This window comes from Sus scrofa, unplaced genomic scaffold, assembly GCF_000003025.6.
Source record: "Sus scrofa isolate TJ Tabasco breed Duroc unplaced genomic scaffold, Sscrofa11.1 Contig1914, whole genome shotgun sequence".
In the NCBI taxonomy this organism is placed as follows: Eukaryota; Metazoa; Chordata; class Mammalia; order Artiodactyla; family Suidae; genus Sus; species Sus scrofa.
Window position 1 is genome coordinate 2,110,153 of NW_018084979.1, and position 27,410 is coordinate 2,137,562.

At 50.4% G+C, this 27,410-nt stretch overlaps 1 protein-coding gene across 1 annotated transcript; it reads left to right on the forward strand.

The window, feature by feature from the left end:
* Positions 1–6: 6 nt before the first annotated feature.
* On the forward strand, positions 7–27,410 carry APOPT1 (apoptogenic 1, mitochondrial). The gene is made up of 5 exons (XM_021081513.1): positions 7–175; positions 13,037–13,234; positions 14,481–14,544; positions 24,170–24,260; positions 26,974–27,410. Exons 1-5 carry the CDS (start codon positions 53–55, stop codon positions 27,077–27,079), a joined length of 582 nt encoding a protein of 193 aa, XP_020937172.1. The 5' UTR covers positions 7–52; the 3' UTR covers positions 27,080–27,410.

Below are 27,410 nucleotides of genomic sequence, written 5' to 3' on the forward strand. Positions count from 1 at the left end.
CTAGCGCCGTCGCGACTCCGCCGTGCGCCGCGCGGGCCGACGGACGGCGACCATGGCGCCCTGGCGGCCCGGAAGCAAGACGGTCCTCCTTCCTCTCCGCCGCGCCTTTTCAGGCCGTGGCTGTCAGCTCGCCCCCGAGCGCAGCGCTGAGCGCAGGGATGCAGCGCCCAGCCGCGTAAGTGGGGTTCCCGGAAAAGTTGGGCCGGGAGGAGTGACCGCAAGGGGCGGCAGACCCGGGCCGCACCCCTCAGGGACCCCTGTGGGACCCTCACACCTGCGACGCGCCACTTGCGGTGTCGGCTGAGCCCCCCGGCGTGGGGACCCGGAGCCGGCACGGGCTTTGCGGGACAGGCGAGTGGAGCGCGGGGAAGCCCTGGAGCCCCCCAGTTTCCTGCGTCAATCCCCTTGTGGAGGTGGGACTGAGGGTGCCGCCGCCGTCCCGGGGCTGTTGAAAGAACTTTAAGAATAGCATAGCCGTGCAACAGAACAAAGGGTGGGGGAAAAAATGTATACATGTAAGAGTAATTTGGTCCCCATGCTGTACAGCGGAAAGAAAATAAAAGTAAAAAAATAAATAAATGAATAAAAGAATAGCATAGCCGGCCAGCAAGTTTATACGTACCGGGGAGTTCCCGTCGTGGCGCAGTGGTTAACGAATCCGACGGGGAACCAAGAGGTGGCGGGTTCGATCCCTGGCCTTGCTCAGTGGGTTAAGGATCCGGCGTTGCCATGAGCTGTGGTGTAGGTCGCAGATGCCGCTCGGATCCCGCGTGGCTGTGGCTCTGGCGTAGGCTGGTGGCTACAGCCCCGATTAAACCCCTAGCCTGGGAACCTCCATGTGCTGCGGGTGCGGCCCTAGAAAAGACAAAAAAAAAAAAGTTTATACGTACCGTCTTTCTGTCGAGGATAACTGGCTTTTACATGTAAAGAGCTCTTGACATGCGCAGCACGTGTGTGTGTCGTCTTTATGATTAGTAACGCTTTTCTTCAAGTGATGGCGTACTGTTTTGTAGGACTTCACGTTGAATGTTTTTGTTCATTTGGTTTGGAAACCGTGTGCATATATGTATATCTGTGACTGAAGAGCCATAACGATTAATATCTGTAGCAGTTTTTATAAATTGCACTGCTTTGGGGAATGACGTTTTGTTTAAGGGAGTCCTAAACTTTGATACCAACAGTCACATGAAAATGTGGACCAAGGGTGTGGAATGGGCTGCAGATAAAATGTTTAAACGATGGAGTTCCCATGGTGGCTCAGTGGTTAAAGAATCCGACTAGGAACCATGAGATTGCAGGTTCCATCCCTGCCCTTGCTCAGTGGGTTAAGGATCCTGTGTTGCCGTGAGCTGTGGTGTAGGTTGCAGACGTGGCTCAGGTTCCGGTTCCGAGTTGCTGTGGCTCTGGCATAGGCCGGCAGCTACAGCTCCAATTCGACTCCGGGCCTGGGAACCTCCATGTGCCCCAGGAGTGGCCCAAGAAATGGCAACAACAACAACAAAAAAAGCCAAAAAAAAAAAAAAAAAGTTTAAACGAGAGCAGGTTAAGGTTTAAACCAATAGGTTAAGGAGCAAGGCTGGAAAGCATCCTTTTTTTTTTCTTTTCTTTTTTTTTTTTTTTGTCTTTTTGCTATTTCTTGGGCCGCTCCCGCGGCATATGGAGTTTCCCAGGCTAGGGGTCGAATCGGAGCTGTAGCTGCCAGCCTATGCCAGAGCCACAGCAACGTGGGATCCGAGCCGCGTCTGCGACCTACACCACAGCTCACGGCAACGCCGGATCGTTAACCCACTGAGCAAGGGCAGGGACCGAACCCGCAACCTCATGGTTCCTAGTCGGATTCGTCAACCACTGCGCCACGACGGGAACTCCAGAAAGCATCCTTTTAATGATAGTTAAAGAGGGATAAAAAAAAAAAAAAAAGAGCCCGATAAGAGTTCCAAAGTGTGCCTGCCTGTAAATTTTCATTTATTTTGGTCTGTTTCTATTACAATGCTTTTATAAACACAGCTTTTGAAGTTCTTTCTAGTATATAGTTTAACCAGGGAGTTACCAGGGCAGTGGATCACCTAGACCCCAGTACAGTGCTGCAGTCCTGACTTCTATTCCTGGAACATAGAAACCCACCGAGTATCTCTGTCTTTGGGCAGAAAGATACTTGAGAGGTACCTGAAAATGCACTGTGAGGGCACACTGAACGTCAGGACAACTGCCAGAGCGAAGCCTTTACCCAAACTTGTTTTACTGCCAGAAGAAAGGACAGCCCCAAACAAGGCTTTTTCCACTGACATACAGCCTTTTGTTAAAGTGAGTCTTACCGTGGATCTGATCCTCGAGGTGAGACCGCTGCCTTTCTCACGCAGTCCAAGTGACAGGGAAGCTGGTGCTACACCCCTGACGGGCTGCCTGTGCCTGTGAAGGTGATGATGGGAACCATGCCCAAAGTGGAGCAGCTGACCCATGAGTCAGACCGTGCCCAATTCTGGCATCATGACTTGTGTTGTGTTTTTTTTAGGATGTGTTCCCCATTGTGCTAGATATTGGATGAACATGAAAGAACAGTTCTTCACCTCAGGGCAGTTTGTGTTTCCTCTGCTCTTGGCCCCCACTTTGTGTACTTCTGGAGCACACAGCCAATTCTCTAGGTAATTAACTTCCTGCAGCACAGAGAGATTGCTGTCTTTTAGACTTTGAATTTTAATATTAGGTCTTCAAAAGGTTATAACCCTTTTATTTTCTTTATCTAAAGAGATATGTTTTAGTCTTGTATTTCTAGTTCACTCTGCATACTTTTTCATTAGTTCTTTATTTTCTGCTTGAGTTAAAGAGACCTGCTTTTAGGACACAATTCATTTCTCTCTTAATCTTTGGGTACCATTTTTTTGGCTGCACCTGTGGCATGCAAAAGTTCCCGAGTGAGAGATTGAACCTTAGCCCTAGCAGTGACAACGCCAAATTCTTAACCACTAGGCCACCAGGGAACTCCAGGGTACCACTTTTTTTGTGTCCTTTTTAGGGGTGCACCAGTGGCATATGGAGGTTCCCAGGCTAGAGGTCAAATCAGAGCTCTAGCTGCCGGCCTCCGCCACAGCCACAGCAACACCAGACCCAAGCTGAGTCTGTGACATGCACCACAGCTCACGGCAACGCTGGATCCTTAACCCACTGAGCAAGGCCAGGGATTGAACCTGAGTCCTCCTGGATCCTAGTCGGGTTAACCGCTGAGCCTCAAAGGGATCTCCCCCCACAGAGGTTCTGATGTGGCTGATCTGGAATGCCGCCTGGGCATCAGGGCATTTGCTAATATTCTTGGTTTGTCCAGTCCCTGCCCCTCGCCACAGCTCTGCTGAGGTGTAACGTCAGGACTCCTAAGGGCAAGTCTAATGAGCTCACAAATCAGGGAACCGTGGTTACATGACACGCATCAGTACTGGCTTGTAGTCCTGAATGTCCCTGACTTTTATAGTCGACATTTACTGAGCACTTGCTTGCACTGTTCTGAGAGTTTTACGTATTTTGATTTATTTAAGCTTCAAAATTAGGCCTTTGTCAAGGAGGTGCTCTTTCTTTTTTTTTCTGTTTTTGGCTGAGATGTGCATCAGCTTGATGTGGGATTGCAGTTCGCAGACCAGGGACTGAACCTGGGCCACAGCGGTGAAAGTGCTGAGCCCTAACCGCTAGACCACCGGGGAGCTCCTGTGTTGGTGCTTTTATCATCATCCCCATTTCACAGACGAGGAAACTTTTTTTTTTTTTGCTGGATTCGGAGGCCAGAGTGCTCACTATTACACCATGGAAGCGCGTGCGCCAGATGAGGAAACTCAAGCACAGTAAGGGATATACTGTTTTTTTATCCAAAGGATAAGGAATTAAAATTTTTCTCCTAGTAATCTTTAGATCAAAAAGAACAAAGAAACAGTCCCTCAGCATGGAGAGGTAACATTTACAAAGAACAGGAACAACTGGTGTCATGTTTTGCTTGCATTTTCTTTTTTTTTTTTCTTTTTCTTTGTAGAGCCACACCCTCAGCACATGGAAGTTCCCAGGCTAGGGGTTGAATCAGAGCTGCAGCTGTCAGTCTGCACCACAGCCACACTGGATCCAAGCCGTGTCTGCAGCCTATACCACAGCTCACGCAATGCCGGATCCTTAACCCACTGAGCGAGGCCAGGACCCTCATCCTCATGGACACTAGTCCGGTTCATCACCACCGAGCCACAGTGGGAACTCCTGCTTACATTTTCATTAAGGAAAATGATCTCCAAAATCCTCAAGTTTGATTTCAAATAAATTTCGTAGAAAGAAGTTGAAACTCCAGATAAATGAGAAACTGGTGAGAGGTCTAGTCATTGAATTTTAAGATTGATGTGCATATTTCTCATATGTAAAAGACTTTCAATCAGTAGCTGGACTATTCAGCCATAAAAAGGAACAAAATAAGGCCATTTAAAGCAGCATGGGTGGAACTCGAGATGCTCATACTAAGGGAAGTAAGTCAGAAAGAGAAAGACAGGAGTTCCTGTCGTGGCACAGTGGTTAACGAACCATGAGGTTAGGAACCATGAGGTTGCGGGTTCGGTCCCTGCCCTTGCTCAGTGGGTTAAGGATCTGGCGTTGCCGTGAGCTGTGGTGTAGGTTGCAGACGCGGCTCGGATCCTGTGTTGCTGTGGGTCTGGCGTAGGCCGGTGGCTACAGCTCCGGTTGGACCCCTAGCCTGGGAACCTCCATATGCCAAGGGAGCGGCCCAAGAAATAGCAACAACAACAACAACAGCAACAACAACAACAAAAGACAAAAAGACAAAAAAAAAAAAAAAAGTAGTTGGAAGGTAAATTAAATTTGGGGTGGACTTTAAAACCCATGTCCTTTAACTCTGTTACCATAAAGAGGAGGAAATTGGGACCCAGAGGGATTAAGTGACGTGTTTGGTGGCACACCGTGGAGTCAGGACTGAAACCAAGGTTTCCCCACTCTCAGGCCGGTGTTCTAACGTCACCAGATGCTTTGTTCTTCACCCAGCGAAAGGTTACATGTCTTCCCTGTCTTGCCCTTGTTCTATTAATGTGGAAAATTACATTGATTTTTTTTTTTTTTTTTGCTTCTTAGGGCTGCACTCGCAGCATATGGAGGTTCCCAGAGTAGGGGGTCTAATCGGAGCTACAGCTGCCGGCCTACACCAGAGCCACAGCCACCCCAGAGCAGGGCCGCATCTGCAACCTATACTACCGCTCACGACAACGCAGGATCCTTAACCCACCGAGCGAGGCCAGGGATCAAACCCGAAACCTCATGGGTCCTAGCAGATTTGTTTCTGCTGCGCCATGATGGGAACTCCTACATTGAATTTTTGTTTTTCTTTTTTTGCTACTTATGGGAAATTTAAAACATGTAGGAGTTCCCGTCGTGGCGCAGTGGTTAACGAATCCGACTAGGAACCATGAGGTTGCGGGTTTGATCCCTGCCCTTGCTCAGTGGGTTAACGATCCGGCGTTGCCGTGAGCTGTGGTGTAGGCTGCAGACGCGGCTCGGATCCCGAGTTGCTGTGGCTCTGGCATAGGCTGGCAGCTACAGCTCCGATTAGACCCCTAGCCTGGGAAACTCCATATGCCGCGGGAGCGGCCCAAGAAATGGCAAAAAGACAAAATAAATAAATAAATAAATAAAACATGTACAAAGAAGAATATAAAGAATTGCTGGAGTTGCAGCTGCGGCACAGTGGGATCAGTGGCAGAGCACTGGGACACAGGTTCCATCCCTGGCCTGGCACAGAGGGTTAAGGATCCAGCATCTTCACAGCTGCAGCTTGGTTCTGGTTCTGGTCCCTGGCCCAGGAACTCCACATGCTATGGAGTAGCCAAGAAAAAAAAAGAATTGCTGCTGTGTATCCAGTACTTGCTTCCGCAGGTACCCACTCGCTGATGGCCGTTTAGTTCACCCTCCCCCCATCCAGTCCCACTTCCCAGGTGATTTTTTGGCAAATATCAGACATCATATTTCACATGTAGGTATTTCCATATGTATTTTTAAAAGATATGGACTTCTGTGTATGATGAGCATTGTCACACCTAAAGTACCATAGTAATCGTAGTAATTCCTCAATTCCAGCAAATTTCCAATGCTGGATTTTCTTTGGAGGTCCCGCTGTGGTACAGTGGGACCGGCAGCATCTCTTCAGTGTCAGGACGCAGGTTCCACTGGGTTAGAGGACCTGGTGTTGCTGCAGCTGTGGCTTGGCTCTGATCCCTGGCCCCAGAACTCCATGTGCTGTGGGGCGGTCCAAAAAGAAACGCACCGACAACCAATTTCCTCGACAGTCTTTTTTTCATGCCCCACCCCTCACCCCCAGGCTAGAAGCTGCGAGTTGGAGCTCGAGCCGCAGCCTTTGCCACAGCCTTTGCCACAGCCGTGGCAGCACTGGATCCGAGCCACATCTGCAACGTACACCAATCCTAACCCACTGATCGAGGCCAGGGATCAAACCCACATCCTCCCAGAGACAGCGTTGGGCTCTCAACCCTTTGAGCCCCATTGGAAGCTCCAATAACCTTTTTTTTTTTTTTAAACCATGCCCACAGTGTATAGAAGTTTCCAGGCCGGGGATGGAACCCATGCCACAGCCATGGCAGCGCTGCTGCTTAACCTTTAGGCCACCAGTGGCCTCCTCCATTGCCTTCGAGATGCTGTGAAGGTTTTGCTTTTACAGCCTGCTTACATCAGGATCCTCATAAGGGCTTCACATCGTGATGGAATGGTGTTCTTTTAGGGGTTCTTTTAGCCTGTAGGGTGTGCCTCTGTCCCCTCCCTTTTTTAAAAGCAGTCGATCTGGGGCTGGGGGAGTGTGTCCTTCAGAGTTTCCCGCTGTCCGGGTTTTGCGGAGTGCATTCCCGCGGTGCAGTTTAACGTGTCCCTCTGACTCTTTCGTGTCACCTTTAAACAGACAGCTGCATTCGAGAGCCTTGACCACACGCGCTCTTGACTTTTTTACTTTGGAGAGGGCTACTTCACTGGTGGTGGACTTTCTGATGTTAAACCAACCTTGCACTCCCAGAATAAACCCAGCTGGTGTCCTGCTGACTTTGGGGTGCTGCTTTGTCTAGCATCCGTCTAGAATGGGGGGCTGGGGCTCCAACCCTCCAGAAGGGAATGGCCTTCAGGTCCTGTCCCAGAAGAGTCAGGACTCCAGGAAGCGCCAGAACACCGAATCTTGCCGACGTCTGCTCCTTTCATTGTTGCCTGTCGGTTTCCCCAGAGGCTGCAGGGCAACCTTTGCTCAGAGGGGACCTTTGCGCTGGGTACAGGCACTTCTGGGAAGGAGGGTGCTGGAGAAACAGGCTCTGGCTGCAAATGCCGGCTTCTAGAAGGAGTGGCCCGGGGGGGGGGGCGGGGGGCGGGGGGCGGGTACTGGGTGAGCTCGGCAGCCTGCTGTAAACCCGGAGGCTGGAGAGCCCGGCAGAGGAGCAGCCTGGGGTGCCGGTGCCCCGCCTGGCAGGTAACAGCTAGAAAGGAGAAGCTGGCAGGTTCTCCAGCACCCCCAGTAATGAAAACTCACACCGAGGTGCTCAGCGGAGCTGGTGGGTCCGAGGCCTTCCCCACTCCAGTCCAGGCCTAAGGACCCTGGGCTCTGGACGCCTTTGCTGTGAGAACCGTAAATTAGGGTGCCTATTCAAGGGCAGAGAACGGCTTTCTTTCACAAAAGACTCGTTCCTCCCCGAGCCCCTTCTCCTCCCTTTTAAACGGCAGGGCTTGGTGAACAGGGACAGAACATGTGTTCACAGGGGAGAGCCGAGGAACTGCGGCCGCTACAAGGTAAAGTCAAACTGTGGCGTTCCCATCGTGGCAGAGCGGAAAGGAATCTGACTGGGAACCATGAGGTTGCGGGTTCGATCCTTGGCCTCCATCAGTGGGTTAAGGAGCACAGCGTTGCCGTGAGCTGTGGTGTAGGTCGCAGACACGGCTCAGATCCCGAGCTGCTGTGGCTGGGGTGTTGGCCGGCAGCTGTAGCTCCGATTCGACCCTTTGCCTGGAAACTTGCACATGCCTCAAGCGTGGCCCTCAAAAGCCAAAAACAAAACAAAACAAAAAACCTCTCAAATGATAACACAGAACAGGATCATTGAAAGAGCTGCTTCACACAGTGCGCCTGGAAACACGGTGTGGCAGCGTCGGAGCAGAAACGGTGGCAAAGCACGTGGAAAAGTGGCTGAAGGCCCCGGGGCCGCTCTGAGCCACATGTGCTCTGTGTGGGTGGCTCAGAAAAGCCTGGAATTGTCGAGGTGGCTTCTTTAACATTTCCTGCTGGGTAACCTGTAAGAAAACGGGCGTGGTTCTGGAAGGCGGTAGACAGGTAGACACGCACAGTTAGGGTGGAACCTGCGCCTTTGCCCCCTTGCTGCTGGCAGAGCGGACGGCGAAAGGGCCTTTCTGCAGCCTCTCCAGCCTGCTTGGAGCCGGGAGCTGAAAGTTCTCAGCAGCAGGCCCAGGCTGGCTCCGTTCCTGTCTCTGCTCCCCGGGTCCCTTCGTGTGAATCACCTTCACTTTCTGAGAATATCCAAATATCACAGATGCAAAGACTATAGGGGAGAACTCCAGAAAATATTTTCAGAAGAGTAGAGATTTTAAAAAGAGCGTTTTTAGAAGAAAAGGTGTTCCCTGGTGGCCTAGCAATTAGGGATTCAGTGTCGTCACTGCTGTGGTTCGAGTCCAGTCACTGGCCCGGGAAGTTCTGCATGCTGCCGGCACAGCCATAGATAATAAATAAACAAATAAATAAGTGGAAGACTTGGTGACCATATGTTCTTAGAATGATGGATAAAGGAGTTCCCATTGTGGTGCAGCGGCAACGAATTTGACTGGTATCCATGAGGATTCCGGTTCAATCCCTGGCCTTGCTCATTGGGTTAAGGATCCAGCATCGCAGTGAGCTATGGTGTAGGTCAAAGATGCAGCTTGGATCTGCCGTGGCTGTGGCTGTGGCGCAGGCCATCAGCTATAGCATCAGTTGGACCCCTAGCCTGGGAACGTCCATGTACTGTGGCTTTGACAAAAAAGAAAAAAAAAAACAGTCGGGCACATATTGTATGATTCCATTTACATGAAATATACAGAACAGGCAAGTCCGTAGAGATGCAAATGGAGGAGTAGTTTGCCAAGGGTTGGAGAAAGTGGATTATTGGGAGTGACTGCTATTGGGTACCTGGTTTTTTTTTTTTTTTTTTTTTTTTTTGGTCTTTTTGTCTTTTGTCTTTGTTGTTGCTATTTCTTGGGCCGCTCCCGCGGCATATGGAGGTTCCCAGGCTAGGGGTTGAATCGGAGCTGTAGCCACCGGCCTACGCCAGAGCCACAGCAACGCGGGATCCGAGCCGCGTCTGCAACCTACACCACAGCTCACGGCAACGCCGGATCGTTAACCCACTGAGCAAGGGCAGGGATCGAACCCGCAACTTCATGGTTCCTAGTCGGATTCGTTAACCACTGCGTCACGACGGGAACTCCGGGTACCTGGTTTCTTTTGGGGGGAGTTAAAAATGTTCTGGAATTAGTAGAAAAGGTTGCACAGCTCTGTGAACCTGCTAAAAACACTGAATTGTATACATTAAAAGGGTTAATTTTACCTTTTTTTTTTTTTTTTTAAGGCCAAACCTTAAAGGCTAGGGGTCTAATTGGAGTTGCAGCTGCCGGCCTACACCACAGCCACAGCAACACCGGATCCTTAACCCACTGAAGGGGCCAGGGATTGAACCCTTGTCATCATGGGTACTAGTTGGATTCATTACTGCTGAGCCACAGCGGGAACTCCTCTGCATATTGCTGTGGCTGTGGTGCAGGCCAGCAGCTATAGCATCACTTGGACCCCTAGCCTGGGAACGTCCATATACTGTGACCTGCTGAACCCTAGGGAGCGATGGCAGAGCTGACACAGCCTCCTGCAGTGTGCTCTGTGGTCCAAACTATTCACGCCAAGTAGCTGCACCAAGCTTGGTGACCCACTTCCTGAGTAAACCCACTGCTATCCTTGTCCTGTTTGAGTCTCACTCTTTTTAGACTGCTTGGGGGTGTAGAAGCTCTAGCAAGGTCACAGCGTCCAAGACCAGGAGAATGCGCCCGGGTAGTGCTGCGTTTAGCATCTCCTTCAGTGACTGCCCAGGCCTTGGGCTGCTCGAGGTAGTTGGTACTGGTTCGTGGCGGCCATCAAAGCAGAAACTACCAGGCTGTGTTTCCGAAGTGGTGACTTGGTTTCCTTGCTACGTCTACACTGCCTTATTTACTCTAACTGTTAAGGAGTAGGTCCAGAGACCTGAAAGGCCATCAGCCCCACCCTGGGGGAAAGGGTGGGGATTGTGCACAGAGCTGAGCTGCTCAGCCACTCCACTCCTCCCCTGCTGCTCCTGCTGAGCAGGCCAGTGCAAAATGCACAGCTGCACCTGGTTAGTTGCATTCGTTCCTGAAATTTTAGCTATTAAATCTACATTTGTTCAAGTGATCAGTAAGCTACACACTGATAGAGAGTTGCTTTGTCTTAAATTTTGCAAGCCTTGCACCTCTATTTTTAGTTCTTTGGAAGTTGCAGCTTTTAATGGTCATAGTGAAATGCTGAAATATCCTGAATGAAGTGCCTTCTATTTTATTTTTATTTTTATTTTATTTTTACGTCTTTTTAGGGGCTGCACCTGTGGCATATGGAAGTTCCCGGGCTAGGGGTCGAATCGGAGCTACAGCTGCCAGCACATCCTACAGCCACAGCAACGCCAGACCCGAGCCATGTCTGTGACCTACACCACAGCTCACCTACTAGATGAGCTGAGTAGGGCCAGGGATCAAACCTGAGTCTTCATGGATACGAGTAGGGTTCGTTACTGGGGAGCTACAGCAGGAACTCCCATATCCAGATTTTTGTGTGAGCACATGTATTCCTGTGTCTTGGATGAATAACCCTGGAAGGGGCGGCTGGGCTGTATGTTAGGTGTGTTTACTTGTGTCTTGGGCTGCTGACTCTTCTTCCACAGGAATGGTGCCCTTTGGCCTTCCCTCCAGCAATGTTTAAGAGCTCAGTTGTTTTACATCCTTGACAGCACTTTTTTTTTTAGTAATTTATTTGTTTTTATTAAAGTACAGTTGGAGTTCCTGTTGTGGCACAGGGGAAATGAATCCGAATAGTATCCATGGGGATGTGGGTTCAATCCCTGGCCTGGCTCAGTGGGTCAGGGATCCGGTGTTGCCGTGAGCTGTGGTGCAGGTCAAAAGCGTGACTCGGATCTGGTGTGGCTGTGGTGTAGGCTGGCAGCTGCAGCTCCAGTTTGACCCCTAGCCTGGGAATTTCCATATGCTGTGGGTGCGGCCCTAAAAAAGTATCACCGATTTACAGTGTTGGGCTAGTTTCTCCTGTACAGCATCTTTTTTTTTTTTTTTTTTTTTTTTTTTTTTTTCCTCTATAGGGCTGCACCTTTGGCATATGGCGGTTCCCAGGCTAGGGGTCTGATTGGAGCTGCAGCAGCCGGCCTCCACCACAGCCACAGCAACACTGGATCCACGCCCCATCTGTGACCTACCCTGCAGCTTGCAGCAATGCTGGATCCGAGCCCCGTCTCTGACCTACACTGCAGCTTGCAGCAATGCTGAATCTTCAGTCTACTGAGCGAAGCCAGGAATGGAACCTGCAACCTCACAAACACTGTGTTCTTTTTTTTTTTTTTTTTTTTTTTGTCTTTTTGCTATTTCTTGGGCCGCTCCCGCGGCATATGGAGGTTCCCAGGCTAGGGGTCCAATCGGAGCTGTAGCCACTGGCCTACGCCAGAGCCACAGCAACGCAGGATCCGAGCCGTGTCTGCAACCTACACCACAGCTCACGGCAACGCCGGATCGTTAACCCACTGAGCAAGGGCAGGGACCGAACCCGCAACCTCATGGTTCCTAGTCAGATTCGTTAACCACTGCGCCACAACGGGAACTCCCCAAACACTGTGTTCTTAAGCTGCTGAGCCGCAGTGGGAACTCCTGTACAGCATCCTTGACAGCACTCCTATTGGCAGATGTTTTGGTTTTGGTTTTTCTCACCATATTAAGAGGTGTAGTGGAAGCTCGTGGTTTTGCTTCACATTTCCCTAATGACTAATCATGTCGAACATTTTTTATGTGCTTATTTGCCACCTAAATACTTTCTTTGGAAACTTTTATTTAGAAAATTTTTCCGTTTTTAAATTGTCGTCTGTTTTCTTATGGAGTTTTGAGAAATCTTTACATATTCTTGAAACAAGTCCTTTTATAGATTTGCATGTATTTTCTCCTGTCTTTGGCTTGTCTTTTCATCTTCTTAATCGTGTGTTTGCAAGAACAGAAGATTTTAACTTGGGTGAAGTCCAGTTCATCTATTTCTTGTTTTGTGGATTGTGCTTTTGGTGTCGTATCCAAGAAATCTTTGCCACATCTACGGTTGTTGAATTTTTACTGTGTTTTAGAAGTTTTATAGTTTTAGATTTTACATGTTAGGTCTTCAATCCATTTTGAGTTAATTTTTGTATATGGTGCAAAGTGCAGGTGTTTGCTTTAAGATGTTGAGTTGTTCCAGCACTGTTGTTGAACATGTCTAGTATAGTGTTAATACTGTTTATTACAGTTCTTTTAATTTGGGTATTCTCTGGCCATAGTCTGTCTGTCTGCCTTTTTTTTTTTTTTTTTTTTTTTGTCTCTTTAGGGCCATACCCACAGCATATGGAGGTTCCCAGGCTAGGGGTCTAATCGGAGCTCCAGCTGCCGGCCACACCCACAGCCACAGCCACACCAGATCTGAGCCACGTCTGCCATCTACGCCATAACTCACAATAACGATGGATCTTTAACCCACTGAGTGAGGCCAGGGATCAAACCTGCATCCTCATGGATACTAGTCGGATTCGTTTCCACTGAGCTGCCACGGAAACTCCAACCCTGGCACATAGTCTTAAAAAGAGAAAGCTAACACGGGTCTTTAATAAATCTGGACTGTTCATTTTATAATGCTAGAGATTGATTTATTTGTGTATTAATCCCATACATTTTGTTTAAGGTCTCAAGTTTCTGCCCTCCAAGAAAATCTTGCCATGATTGGATAGGACCCCCAGATAAATATTCAAACCTTCGACCTGTTCACTTTTACATCCCTGAAAATGAGTCACCACTGGAACAAAAGCTAAGAAAATTAAGACAAGAAACACAGGAATGGAACCAACAGTTCTGGGCGAACCAAAATTTGACTTTTCATAAGGTAAGTTTAGGTTTTGTGTTAGAATGAGAAATACTGAAGTTGGCCACTTGGGGGCGCTAAATCTTTAGTGTCTACCTTTTTTTTTTTTAGGGCCGCACCCAAGGCATATGGAGGTTCCCAGGCTAGGGGTCGAATCAGAGTTACAGCTGCCAGCCTACACCACAGCCACAGAAACAAGGGATCCGAGCCGTGTCTGCGACCCACACCACAGCTCAGGGCAATGCCGGATCTGAGTGAGGCCAGGGATCGAACCCCCACCCTCATGGTTCCTAGTCGGATTCGTTTCCAGTGTGCCACAGCGGGACCTCCTTTAGTGTCTACTTTGCCTTCGAGTTGTTTGGTAGAGGTTCAGTCCCTCTCCCCACCCCCGCCCCGGCCCACTTCGTACATAGACCATTTGTACACATGTATGCATGTGATTTTAAAACTAATGTATAACTATAAAGAAGAAACATTGATTATCCATAGAATCACCGGTCTTGAGACTTTCAAGGAAAAAAAGGGAATAACAGAGCTAGAACTAGAACTGCAGGCTTCACATGAAGATATGCTTATATGTGTGCTTATGAAAATATGGGTGTCTGGGATGTGTTTTCACTCTTCCTGAGAATCAAGAATTCTTAACAGCATGCTCATCAAAAACCACATGAGAAAGAAGTATTCTAACCCAGGAGAAAGACTTGAAGGTGATGTGTATTTATCTATTAGGGAAGGCTATACCAAATGGGTTGTTTTGTCTTACTCTGTAGATTTATAAATAAACAGTACTTCCCAAAGTTTATTAAACATCTCATTTTCAAATCCTAAATCAAGCATGAAAATTCTAACCAAGTTCAGATGGTTTAAGTTCCCTTCGTGGCTCAGTGATTAATGACTAGGAACCATGAGGTTGCAGGTTCAATCCCTGACCTTGCTCAGTGGGTTAAGGATCCAGTGCTGCGGTGAGCTGTGGTGTGGGTCGCAGACTCAGCTTGGATCTGGCATCGCTGTGGCTGTGGCATAGGCCAGTGGCTACAGCTCCAATTAGACCCCTAGCCTGGGAACCTCCATATGCCTCGGGTGTGGCCCTAAAAAGACAAAAGACAAAAAAAAAAAAAAAAAAAAAAAAAAAGACGCACTTTGAGATGGGCCACTTTTCAGGAACTCCATCTCCAGCCTTCTCCAGAGCACCGAGAGCTGAGTCCTAGCCAAGGAGAGCTGGAAAGCCGAAGGAAGGAAGGGAGTTCTGACAGCTGTCTTCTTTTAGGAAAAAGAAGAATTTATTCACTCAAGACTGAAAGCTAAAAGCCTGGGACTGACAGCGGAACCAGGTTAGTTTTTTTGGTTCTTTTTCTGGCAACACTGTATTTGTTTGAGTAGCTGTTTGAGAAGATAAAAGAAAGCATGTTGGCCGCTGGAGAGCAAGTTCAGGGGCAGGTGCGCTGAGGGCACCCTCAGTGGGACCTACACCTGTTCTCCTGCTGCCTTTCCTCCTGGGCGAAGGTCAGCCTGCTGGTCATTTGATGCCCTCTTTCTGATCTCTGGACTTGGATCCCAAGGTCCTGTGGCTTCTGCACCCTCTGTCTCTCCTGCCCTGGCTCCTCCTCCTGGATGCCCGGCCCACCAGCCGTGAACTGGACGCTGGGGGAGTTATCCTGGAAGGCTCTCTCACCTCGGGTACCTCGTAGACGTTTCTCAGCAGTTTTGCTGCTCCCTGTTCTTAAACATGGCTTTGATTCAGGCCCGTGTGACTTCTCCGCCTATTGCAGTATCTTCCTAATTGGTAATTGGTTCCCTGGCCCCCAGTCTTTTTTTTTTTTTTTTTTTTTTTCCTGTCATTTGACTTTTTAGGGCTGCACCAGTGGCACATGGAGGTTCCCAGGCTAGGGGTCTAATCGGAGCTTCAGCTGCTGGCCTACACCACCGCCACAATAATGCCAGATCCAAGCCACGTCTGCAACCCACACCACAGCTCACGGCAACGCCGGATCCTTAACCCACTGAGCAAGGCCAGGGATCGAACCCACAACCTCATAGTTCCTGGTCGGATTTGTTTCTGCTGCACCACGACGGGAACTCCTGGCCCCCAGTCTTTGGATTGGGGTCTTTATAGCTTCTGTAAAGGCTAGATAGTAAAGAGGTTAGGCTTCAGGTCTATAAGGGGCCTCTGCTTCAGCTACTCAGCTCTGCTGTGGTTCTGGGAAAGCAGCCATAGAAGACACCTAAGTTAACGGGTAAGGACGTGTCCCAGTGAGTATTTATAGAAACAGGCGGTAGGCCAGATGTGGCCTCCAGGCTGAAGTTTAGCACCTTGTGCCTTAAATCCATTCTTTGCCGCGTAGTCAGACTCTTGTACCCAAATGCAGATCTGACATTAGGTTTTCAGAGTTCCTGTGACAGCAGCATGACACAGCCACGCTCCTCCGTCTGGACCAAAGGCGCTGCCCTCTCACCGCACTCGCGTCCTGCTCCCCAGGCTGCCCGCCTGACGTGTCAGGGGTGTAGACGGCATTCAGTTCCCTCTCCCTGCCGTGCTGTCCTTCCTTTTTTGGGTGGAAAGTCTAGTGCTCAAATAACTTTATACTGTTGGTTAAACTGACGTCTATTGTCTACACATTATTCTCACAGAAAATCTGAAACCACTGACCCCCCAAAGCCAGGTCTGTATTGGGCTAAAGCACTGTCACTCTCCCTGCTAACCCTTGGCCTTACCTGGGTCCCTTTGGAATAAAGGGCCGTCCACTGCACCGGCCCTACTGAGGGTCTGGAGAGCAGGAGCGAAGACGTTCCCTTTGCGGCTCAGCGGGTCAGGAGCCTAACGTGGTGCATCCACTGAGGACGCAGCTTCCACCCCTGGCCTCGCTCAGTGGGTTAAGGATCCGGTGCTTCCATGAGCTGTGGTGTAGGTCGCAGACGCGGCTCGGATATGCAGTGGCTGTGGCTGTGGTGTAGGCCGGCAGCTGTAGCTCTGATTTGACCCCTAGCCCGGGAACGTACACATGCTGTGGGTATGGCTGCGAAAAGAAAAAAATCAGTTGTTTATGGATTAATACGTTCAATACATCGCTCCTAGTCGTAGCAAGCCTAACGGAATAAGAGTGACCCTCCGATATCTGGAGGAGTGGCGAGTCCTCAGCTTGACAGTGAAGGTGGAAGGATTCAAGAACATGAAAACTGACCCTCAACTGGTCAGGACCCGCTAGTCTGTGCTTCTGGAAAGGAGAGTTTGCTGAAGGGACATGAGGCGGCTCAGACCCAGGGCCAGCGTAGAGCTGGGCCCAGGCCTGCCCTGCACGCTGACCCTGGCCCCAAAGGGCACCCAGACACGCCCTTGTCACGACCCCTCTGCTCTAAGCGGGCTTTCTCCACCTCCGTTTACACCTCCCGCGTTGCGGAAGGCGCCAGCCTGAGACTCTTCCCAGGCGGCTCCAGCCAGCGCAGCGGTGCCCGGGTTGGGCAGAGGCCTGGGCGTGGGGGTTGTGTTGAAGGCTCCGCAAACTGTGCCCAGCAAATAGGGCCGGGCAGACAAGAAGGCCGGGAAGCACCCTAAACACGAACGGCAGGTTGGGGGCGTTTGCGGCAGAGCTGAGAAGGCAGTGTGGACGCAATGAAAAGCCTTGACAAGTCTGTAGAAGTAACAAGACACCTACAGTTGCTCACACTCTAAATTTTACAGTCCGTGTTAAAACAGCGACCAGAGCAGTTCCCACTGTGGCGCCGTGGGTTGGGGGTCTGGTGGTATCTCTCTGGTGGTGCAGGTTCAACCCCTGGCCTCGCTCAGTGTACTGAGGATCTGGCGTTGCTGCAGCTGTGGCTTGAATTCCGTCCCTAACCCAGCACTTCCATATACCAAAGGGCGAGCGAAAAAGAAACCCCCAGCAACCAGGTATCATTTGATGCTTTCTGAGCTCAGGAAGGTGTCTTCCTCGCTCCCTTTCCGGAGGGTTTAGCTGCATGAAGCTCACCTGCCAAGAAGTAGGGACATACGACTGCGGACTATCTGAGAAGTCTGCCTAGAGGAAAGCATGGGCAGACCTGACTTTGGGTCCGTGGCAGCACTGTCTTCATCGCAAGAGGGGGAAGCATCTAAACATCTGGCGATGAAGACTGGGTGAGGCCGGCGGCCCACGCACCCTGGGTGTTCACTGGGACCCTCTGCGGCCGTACAGGAAAACCGTGGATTCAGTTCCAGTGCAGAGAGCCGGATACCGTGACTTCAGCTCTGCCTGTCCCAGATTCAGTCTCCTTGGTAGGGCAAGCCGTGCTGTGGGAGAATTCTTGTGTGTGTGTGTGTCTTTTTAGGGCCGCACCCGTGGTGTATGCAAATTCTCGGGCTAGGGGTCACATCAGAGCTGCAGCTGCCGCCTACACCACAGCCACAGCAACATCAGATCTGCATCTGCGACCTGTGCCCACAGCTCACGGCAACACCAATCCTTAACCCACTGAGCACTGCCAGGGCTCAAACCTGCGTCCTCATGGATGCTAATCAGATTTGTTTCTGCTGCGCCACAATGGGAACTCCCTGTGGGAGAATTCTTGCCTCTAATTTCTTTCATTGCTGAAGCGTTGGTATGGGGGCGGGGATGGCATCAGGCTGGGTTTCTTTTAAGTCAGCTGGTATTTATGAAACGCCTGCCCAGCTTTCCGTAAGTGTGTGATGAATTAGATTGTTCTCCACTTGTCTTTCATTATTTAGTTTTACTGAAGGTCGGTGTCACGTTGCAGCGTTGTGGGTGTGGCATCTGAAGTTCTCAGCAACCGTGTCTGGTGCTTCTGCTTTACGTTGAGCGTCGTCACCTGGGAATGTTTGGGCGCGACCCCAATCTCCGCCAGTAGCCGAAGGTGGCGCCCCAGCCTGTCCTTCAGGGCCTGGGGCTCCTGCTGTTCTGCCAGCGGTGGGAACCTGAGTGCCCTCTGCACCCAGCCCTGTCCCACCCGCCGCCACACGGACTGCAACTCAGTTTGTCTCACAGCAGCTTTATGAGACGTGCTCTGCTGATCCACGTCCTGGAGGTGAGCGAAGCCACGGCCGCAGGGCCAGTGAGGGACAGAACCCGTCCCCGTACCAGGAGGACATGTGCGCCTCCATAACTGCTCCGTGGCGGGAGAGGCCGGGGAGCGGCACACCTGCCTGGAGGCCTGGCGGACCAGCTCCTTGCTCGGGGGCTGGCGCGCCGGCCCAGCGCTCGCTCTGCTGCCCAAAGCCGGAGCCCTTCCGCACCCCGCCTGCCCCGCCCCGCACTCTGTGCTCCGGCATCTCTCTGCCTCTCCAGACCCTTCATTTCGTCTGCCCTCTGGGATCCTCTTCATCCTTCAAAACCCAGCTTGGCGGTCACCTTCTCTGGGAGCCTTTGGCTTCCCTCCCATCCTCAGGCAGCTGGTTGTTCTCCCTGCTACTCCGTTTAGAAGCCGTCCGTTGGTTAATTCCAGGTATTTATCAGACACCTGCCACCTCGCCAGCTGGCCGCCGAGAGGAGCGGAGGGCGAGACAGCGTGGCCTTGGCCTTGGCGGAGCTGGGACCGCCTCACATGGGCGGGAGCGGCCAGCTCAGTAAACGCACTCTGCGCTCGGGCGCGTCGCCTGCGGACAGACAGAAGCAGGGCTGCGGGGAGGAGCGGGGTCAGAGACGGCCTCTCCAAGGGTGGGAAGGAATCTTCTAGACGGAGATTTTGAAGGGCAGCCGGAGGCCGGGGCAGCGGAGCCTGGACACAGGGAGTGAACTGCTGATCATGGAGGCAGGGGGCGGCCCGGCAGGCATGCGGTCCTTGCCTTGTGTCTGCCAGGGCAGCCCTGCTTGTGCTCTGAGTGTTCGCCTCTGTTGTGTGAGTGCAGGGCTGGCCCTCAAGTTGTGTCCTGGGATTCTCTTTCCACCTCCGTCTCCGTCTCCCCCAAATCCTGATCGGGTTGAAGCGTCAGCATCAGCATCAGCTCTACAGCCAGGAACATGGCCTCGGCCTGGAGACAGCTTCTGTCAGGGGCGAAGGGACTAAACCCCGGGGGACTGGAGCGGGGGGCCTCTGCCTGGGGGTGCCCCAGAAGTGCAGGAACCCTAGGTGCGATGCCTGTTTTGGGGTTAGGGCTTCTAAGCCAGGGCGCCTCTTCCCGTGTGGTCTCAGTCCTTTGACCCCCAGCCACTGCAGGTGTCCTGAGACTGGCCCTACCCCGCTGTGCCATCCCGCGCGGCACAGAAGCCCTACTGCCTGGCAGGCCGTGGTTCCTGTCCTGTGAGAGTCTGGGGGCAGGGGAGCCCTGAGAGCAGGCCACGTTGACGTCTCCTACCGTGGAGGTGACAGGCACCGGGTGTGTTACCGGCTTGGCATGTGCTCCCTGCCTTGGAGCCGGGGTGCCTGGGCTGCTGGCCAGCGCAGGGTGCATTCGGCTTAGGAGACACTCTGTTTCCCTTGCGCTGGTAGCTCACAGTCCCTCCTTGGACACTCAGCCTTGGCCCTCGAGTGGGGAAACCCAGCCCAGGGTGATAGGTGCCCCGAGTGCATATCGGCGACAGCGTAACCATTAGGGGCTAGGGACGGGGAGATGCTTCCTCCCTTGTCTTTTCTTTACTGAGATGTCATTCACTTCCCATAAAATTCAGACTTTTAAAGTGTACAAGTCTTCAGTGGTTTTAGTGTCCACGAGATTGTGCTGCCGTCACCACCACCTGGTCCAGAACGGTTTCATCGCCCCCCAGCCACTGGTCTACTCTCTGTCTTTATGGATTTGCCTCTTCTGGGCATTTCCAGGTCAACGGCATCGTACACAGGCACGCCTCATTCTCTGGAGCTTTATTCTGTTGTGTTTGGAAGATTCTTTTAAAAAAACAAATGTTTGTGGTAACCCCGTATAGAGGAGGTCTGTTGGCCCTATTTTTCCAGTAGCGTGATTGTGTAATTAAGGTAAATGTGCGTTTTTTGACATGATGCTGTTGCACACTCAGCCTATCGTGTAATACATCTTACCTACATTGGGAATCAGCCACTCAGGTGACTCACTTTACTGTGATATTTGCTTCATTGTAGTGGTCAGAATCGAACCCTTAATAACTCCAAAGTCTGCCTGTGATTTGTAATCTTACGTGCGTGCCTTTTTTTTCTTTTTAAGTTGTATTGAAGTGTTGTTGATTTACAACATTGTGATAAATACGCGTGCCTTCTTTCCTTTGTGTGTGTGTTTTCGAGCTTCATCCCTCTTGCAGCATGAATAGTACCATGAAGATTCTTGTCCATGGCCGAATACGATTCCATCATATGGGCAGACCACCTTTTTTTTTTTCTTTTTAGGGCTGCCCCCACAGCATATGGAGGTTCCCAGGCTAGGAGTCTAATCAGAACTGCAGCCTCCAGCCTATACCACAGCCACAGCAACTCCAGATCCAAGCCACATCTGCCACCCACACCGCAGCTCACGGCAATGCCAGATCTGTAACCCACTGAGCAGGTCCAGGAATTGAACCCACATCCTCAAGGGTACTAGTCAGGTTCATTACCACTGAGCCATAATGGGAACTCCTCCACTTTTTGACTGTTATGTCTGATGCTGCTCTGGACAATCATGTCTCTACCTATAAGTGGAATTGCAGGGTCATATGATAACTCGGTGTTTAACTTTTTATTTTTTTATTTTTTTTGTTTTTAGGGCTGCTCCTGTGGCATGTGGAAGTTCCCAAACTAGGGGTCAAATTAGAAGCTGGCTGCCACGCCACCTCGACACCAGATTCCAGCCACATCTACGACCTACACCGCAGTTCATGGCAACACTGGATCTTTAACCCACTGAGCAAGGCCAGGGATCGAACCCCACATCCTCATGGATACTAGTCGGGATCTTAACCCACTGAACCACAATGGGAACTCCTGTGTTTAACTTTCTGAGGACCCGCCAAGCTGTCTTTCACAGTGACTGCGTCATTTTCCCTCCCCACCAGCATGTGTGAGGTTCCAGGAGCTCCGTCCACATCTTCATCAACACTTGTTATTGTCTTGTTCTCCCCCCGGCCGTGCCTGCCGCGTGAAGAAGTTCCCAGGCCAGGAGTCACACTCGTGCCACAGCGGTGACAACTCTGGATCCATAACCAGGGAATGCTCTTATTTGCCATTTCTATTTCTTCTTTCAAAAAATGTCTATTCAAGGAGTTCCCGTCGTGGCTCAGTGGTTAACGAAACTGACTAGGAACCATGAGGTTGCGGGTTCGATCCCTGGCCTCACTCAGTGGGTTAAGGATCCGGCATTGCCATGAGCTGTGGTGTAGGTTGCAGACATGGTTCGGATCCTGTGTTGCTGTGGCTCTGGTGTGGGCCAGTGGCTACAGCTCTGATTAGACCCCTAGCCTGGGAACCTCCATATGCCACGGGAGCAGCCCAAGAAAATGGCAAAAAGACAAAAAAAAAAAAAAAGAAGAAAGAAAGAAATGTCTATTCAAATCCATGTTAAAATTGGGTTATCTCTCTTTTTATTGTTGAGTTGTAAGAGTTCTTTACATATGTTGGATATCAGACCAGCCAGAAGGATGATTTGCAAATATTTTCTCCAGTTCAATAGGTTGTCTTTTCACTTTCTCAGTAGTGCCCTTTGAAGCACAGAAGTCTGTTTATTTGTTTGTTTTTTGGCCATGCCTGTGGCATGTGGAAGTTCCAGGGCCAGGGATTGAACCCATGACACAGCAGTGACCCAAGCCACTGCAGTGACAACACCAGATTTCTAACCCATTGAACCACAAGAGAAGTCCTGAAACATAGAAGTTTTAAATTTTGATGGAGTTCTCTGGTGGTTCAGTGGATTAAGGATCTGGCGTTGTCACTGCCCTGGCATGGGTTTGATCCCTGGCCTGAGAACTTACACATGCCGCAGGCATGACCAAAAAGATTAAGCAATGAATTTAATTAAATAAATTTTGATGAAGTCCAGTTTGTTTTTTTCTCAGTTTGCCTGTTTTAAGTGTCGTATCTAATTAAAATTCTTTCCCGGAGTTCCCTCTGTGGCACAATGGGATCGGCAGCATCTCTGCAGCATCAGGACACAGACTCAATCCCCAGCCTGGCACAGCGGGTTAAAGGATCTGGCATTGTAGGAGTTCCTGTTGTGGCTCAGTGGGTTAAGAACTCAACATCATGTCCAGGAAGATGCACAAGACAAAATAAAACAAAAGGATCTGGCGTTTCCTCAGCTGCAACGTGCAGCTGCAGCTCTGATCTGATCCCTGGCTGGGAAGTCCTTAGACTCGGGGCAGCCAAAAATGGGAGTGAAAAAATGCATTGCCTAATTTAAGCTAATGAAGATTTGCACATTTCTTGCAAGAGTTGTGTAGTTTTTGCTCACACATTTAAGTCTTTGATTCATTTTTAAGTTATTTTTGTTTATGGTGTGAGGTAGGGATTCAGCTTTGTTTTTTTGCATTTAGATAGCCAGTTGTCCTAAGCATTGTTTGCTGGAGAGACTCTTTGTTCCCACTGAATTCTCTTGGCACCCTTGTTGAAAACACTTGCTCAGAAATGTTTTGAGTGTTTTTCTGAACTCTTAAGTTCTTTTCTGGGAGTTCCTGTCATGGCGCAGTGGTAATGAACCCTGCTAGTATCCATGAGGACATGGGTTCGATCCTTGGCCTCGCTCAGTGGATTAAGGATCCGGCATTGCTGTGGGCTGCGGTGTAGGTCCAAGACATGGCTCGGATCCACGTTGCTGTGGCTGGGTTGTAGGCCAGCAGCTACAGCTCTGATTTGACCCTTAGCCTGGGAATTTCCATATGCTGCAGGTGTGGCCCTAAAAAGACCAAAAAAAAAAAGTTATTTTTCTATTGATCTACATGCCTGTCTTTCTGAAAATCATTTGCCCATAAATTTTTTTGTCTTTTTTTTTTTTTTTTTTTTTTTTAAGGGCTGCACCTGGGGCACATGGAAATTCCTAGGCCAGGGGTCTCATCAGAGCTGCAGCTGCTGGTCTACACCACAGCCACAGCAATGCAGGATCCGAGCCGCGTCTGTGACCTACACCATAGCTCATGGCGATGCTGGATCCTTAACCCACTGAGCGAGGCCAGGGATCGAACCTTCGACATCAGGTTACTAGTTGGGTTCATTATCGTTACTGCTGAGCCACAATGGGATCTCCATGCCCATAAGTGTCTGGGTTTATTTCTGGACGCTTAAGTTCCGTTCTGTTGATCTCTATGCCTGTCCTTCTGCTGACACCACACCAAACTGATTACAGCAGCTTTGTAGTGAGTTTTGAACATGAGAGATTGGAGTCCTCCAACTGTGATCCTTTTCAAGATTGTTTGGCTACCCTCTTTCCTTGCTTCTTCATCTGAATTTTAAGATCCTCTTGTCAGTTTCTCGGGGGAAAAGAAAGCCACCTGGGGTTTCGATAGGGTTTGTGTTGAATCTGTGTGTCATTTTAAAATGGGGAGTGTTAGAGTTCCTGTTGTGGCTCAGAAGTTAACAAATCTCATCCTTGAGGTTGCAGGTTCGATCCCTGGCCTCACTCAGTGGGTTAAGGATCCGGCGTTGCCATGAGCTGTGGTGTAGGTCAGTAGCTACAGCTCCGATTCAACTCCTAGCTGGGGAGCCTCCATATGCCTCGGGTGCGGCCCTAAAAAGCAAAATAAATAAATAAATAAACTGGGGAGTGTTGCCCTCTTAACAGTACTAGGACTCTGGAGCCGTGAATATGAGATGTCTTTCTGTTTACTTGGGTCCGTCACTTCTTTCAACCACATCTTACAGTTTTCAGTGTATTAGTCTTATATGCCCCCCTTAAATTTATTTCTAAGTTTTTCATCCTTTTCGATACTGTTGTAAATGGAATTGTTGTCTCAATTTCCTTTTCGGATTGTCTAGCGTAAGTGTGTAGACACAGTTGATGTCGATTCTATCCTGCAACTGCGAACACATTTATTAGCTTTAATTTTTGTAAAATCCTTCCCTTTAATTCTTATTGCTTAAGTTGAAATTAATTTTCAGGTGCAAAAGCAACATTGAATGCAGAAGAAATGGCTGAATTTTACAAGGAATTTCTGAGTAAAAATTTTCAGAAGCACATGTATTATAACAGGTGAGTGTCTACTTTTTTCCTTGAATATCACTTCCATATTGAGCAGGATTATTTTCCTACCTGAATTTAACAACATTCATGTTTATATTAAAAGTAGAAGTCGGAGTTCCTGTCGTGGCACAGTGGAAACGAATCCAACTAGGAACCATGAGATTGCAGGTTCGATCCCTGACCTCGCTCAGTGGGTTTAGGATCTGGTGTTACCAGGAGCTGTGGTGTAGGTCGCAGACATGGCTCGGATCCCACGTTGCTGTGGCTGTGGTGTAGGCCGGCAGCTACAGCTCCGATTAGACCCCTAGCCTGGGAACCTCCATATGCTGCGGCTGCGGCTCTAAAAAGGACAATGACAAAAAAAATAAATAAATAAAAGTAGAAGTTGCTATCAGCTTAATTTTTGCATTTTTAAATAACATTGATTAAAGTTATTTGCATGGCATCCCTGTAGCAGTTTGCACCCCTAGTGCTTGGACAGTGAGGTTTTTGGGGTTTTTTTTTTTTTTGGCCGCCCCTCGGCATGTGGAGCTCGTGGGCCAGGGATCAGACCTGAGCCGCGGCCTCGAAGGAAGCTGCAGGAGCGCCAGATCCTCTCTGCCAGGCCAGGGATCAAACCCGCATCCTAGCACTCCTCAGCTGCTGCCGATCTCGTTGCAGCACATCAGGAGCTCGTGGACAGGGGTTCTAAACAGCACTCCCATCCGAGGCGCGGGACTCCTTTGAGATGCACGGTCTGGGCAGGAACAGCACTCGAGGCACCCCCTTGGTTTTGGAAGTGAGGTTTGTGTGAGGACGGCTCAGGAGGCAGCCTGAGGGGCTCCTAGTGGCCAAAGGCAAGGCCATTCCAGCCACACGAAGAAATGACTGCTGGCAGAGTGAAGACACATCACATGTACAAACGTCTTTGCCATCCTGGTGACACTGACCGGCTCATGGCCCGGGGACATTACGAGGCAGAGCATCATCCTGGAAACTGGTGTGTGGAGAAGAGAATGCAGGAGTTCCCGTCGTGGCGCAGTGGTTAACGAATCCGACTAGGAACCATGAGGTTGCGGGTTCGGTCCCTGCCCTTGCTCAGTGGGTTAACAATCTGGTGATGCTGTGAGCGGCGGTGTAGGCTGCAGACGCGGCTCGGATCCTGCGTTGCTGAGGCTCTGGCATAGGCTGGCGGCTACAGCTCCGATTCAACCCCTGGCCTGGGAACCTCCATATGCCGCGGGAGCGGCCCAAGAAATAGCAACAACAACAACAACAAAAGACAAAAAAAGACCAAAAAAAAAAAAAAAAAAAAGAGAAAATGCAGAGGTCACTCCCCTCTCCTACTCTCCCGAACCTGTTGGAAGCGCGGTGGCCAAGAGGGGAGTCGCCTTTGCAGAAGAAGGACAGCGAACACAGAAGGCGTGGTGGAATTAGAAAATTACCACTCTTGGAGTTCCCGTCGTGGCTCAGTGGTTAACAAATCCAACTAGGAACTATGAGGTTGTGGGTTCCATCCCTGGCCTTGCTCAGTGGGTTAAGGATGCGGCGTTGCTGTGAGCTGCGGTTTGGGTTGCAGACGCGGCTCGGATCCTGCATTGCTGCTGCTCTGGCGCAGGCCTGTGGCTACAGCTCCAGTTAGACCCCTGGCCTGGGAACCTCCATATGCCTCGGGTACAGCAGCCCTAAAAAGCAAAAAGACAAAAAAAAAAAAAGAGAGAGAGAGGACAGATCCTAAAAGTTCTCATTATAGAATGTTGCTTCTGTTCATAGCATGACTGAAGTGGACAGAAATGTGAAGATTTTTCCCACACGGAGAGGAGTTTTCTCTCTAGCCGCGCAACAGCTCCAGAAAACTAGCATTTCTCTTCTTGCCGTTGCTTCTTTTAAGGCTTTGGTTATCCTTTACACTGGGATCCAAGAAATCGTTTGAGTCCAGACTGGAATAGCAGTTCCACTTTCCTCGTTAGCTCATTTGTTTGGCGGATAAGCACTGGCACTTGTTGGCATTTCAGCTTCCAAGGGCTTAGCACTGAGGGTCTGGAATGTGTGGAAACCTGCCAAGCTTTGCCCATTCAGCTGCTGACAGTGTGAATTTGCAAGTGTCGACAGGTCCTGTAGAATAACTCAGGGCAAGTGAACCCACCACTGTGTGCAACTCCATTCTGATAGTTGTATGAGAAGCTCTGGAATGATCTCTTTAGAAACACAGATTAGCCAAAAGTTCAGGTCATCTAGGAGAAGAGGACATGGAACTTTATAATGCCAGCCCTTGTGATAAGTTAACTTCTCAGGAGGCAGTACTTCTTCCTGTGCGTCTCGTGCAGACAAGGTGCCGGAGCCAGGAGGGGCCCTCCCGAGTTCCCGCCGAGTCTCCAGGCCTTTTGCTGAGCAGTCACGTCCCCATCACTCAATTGAGTCTCAGAGAACTGAGTCTCAGAGAATGGCACGGGGCTCCTGGGCCCCAAGGCTTCTGAGGGCTCTTTTGGAGTCTTCTAGCAAAAACCAGAGGAGGCTGGCAGCAGCCTCCAGGGACGGGGAGGGGGCTGTGCAACGGGCCCATCCCTGCTCTGCCGCGTGCTCCCCAGGATGAAGGCCCAGGGGAGGCAGGCAGGCTCTGTGCACAGCTTCACGGGCATGGGGGCCGGAGAGCCCAGAGCCACCGAGGGAGGTGGACGAGGAGTCAGGCTGGGTGCCCCGTTCCTGTGCCTGTGTCACCTGTGCTTGTCCTTTTTCTCTCTAGGGACTGGTACAAGCGTAATTTTGCCATCACCTTCTTCATGGCAAAAGTGGCCTTGGAGAGGATCTGGAGCAAGCTTCCACTGAAACAAAAGAAGAGCAGCGCCTAGGAGCCCGCCGGGGCCCACACGCCCTGCGTCCGAGGGTCCGTGAGAGAAGCAGCTGCTTGCAGGCGCTCGCCTTCCGAGGGCTCTGAACCCCGCGAGGGACCTGAGTCCCACCCCTCGCTGAGGGTGCAGGGCAGAGCAGGCTGGGCGAACGCGGGCCTGCGCCCTGTGCCGTGCGGCTCCGTCCCGGCGCAGACCCGAGCCCGTGCTTGGTCGTGGAAGTGATAGCGAGTAAAATGCAAGCACTGTGTGCCTGTTTCCTGTGGTTTTGAATGACGCCAATTTGAAGAGAACAATATAAAAATATTAATAAAATTGCACTTGAAAAATGTGA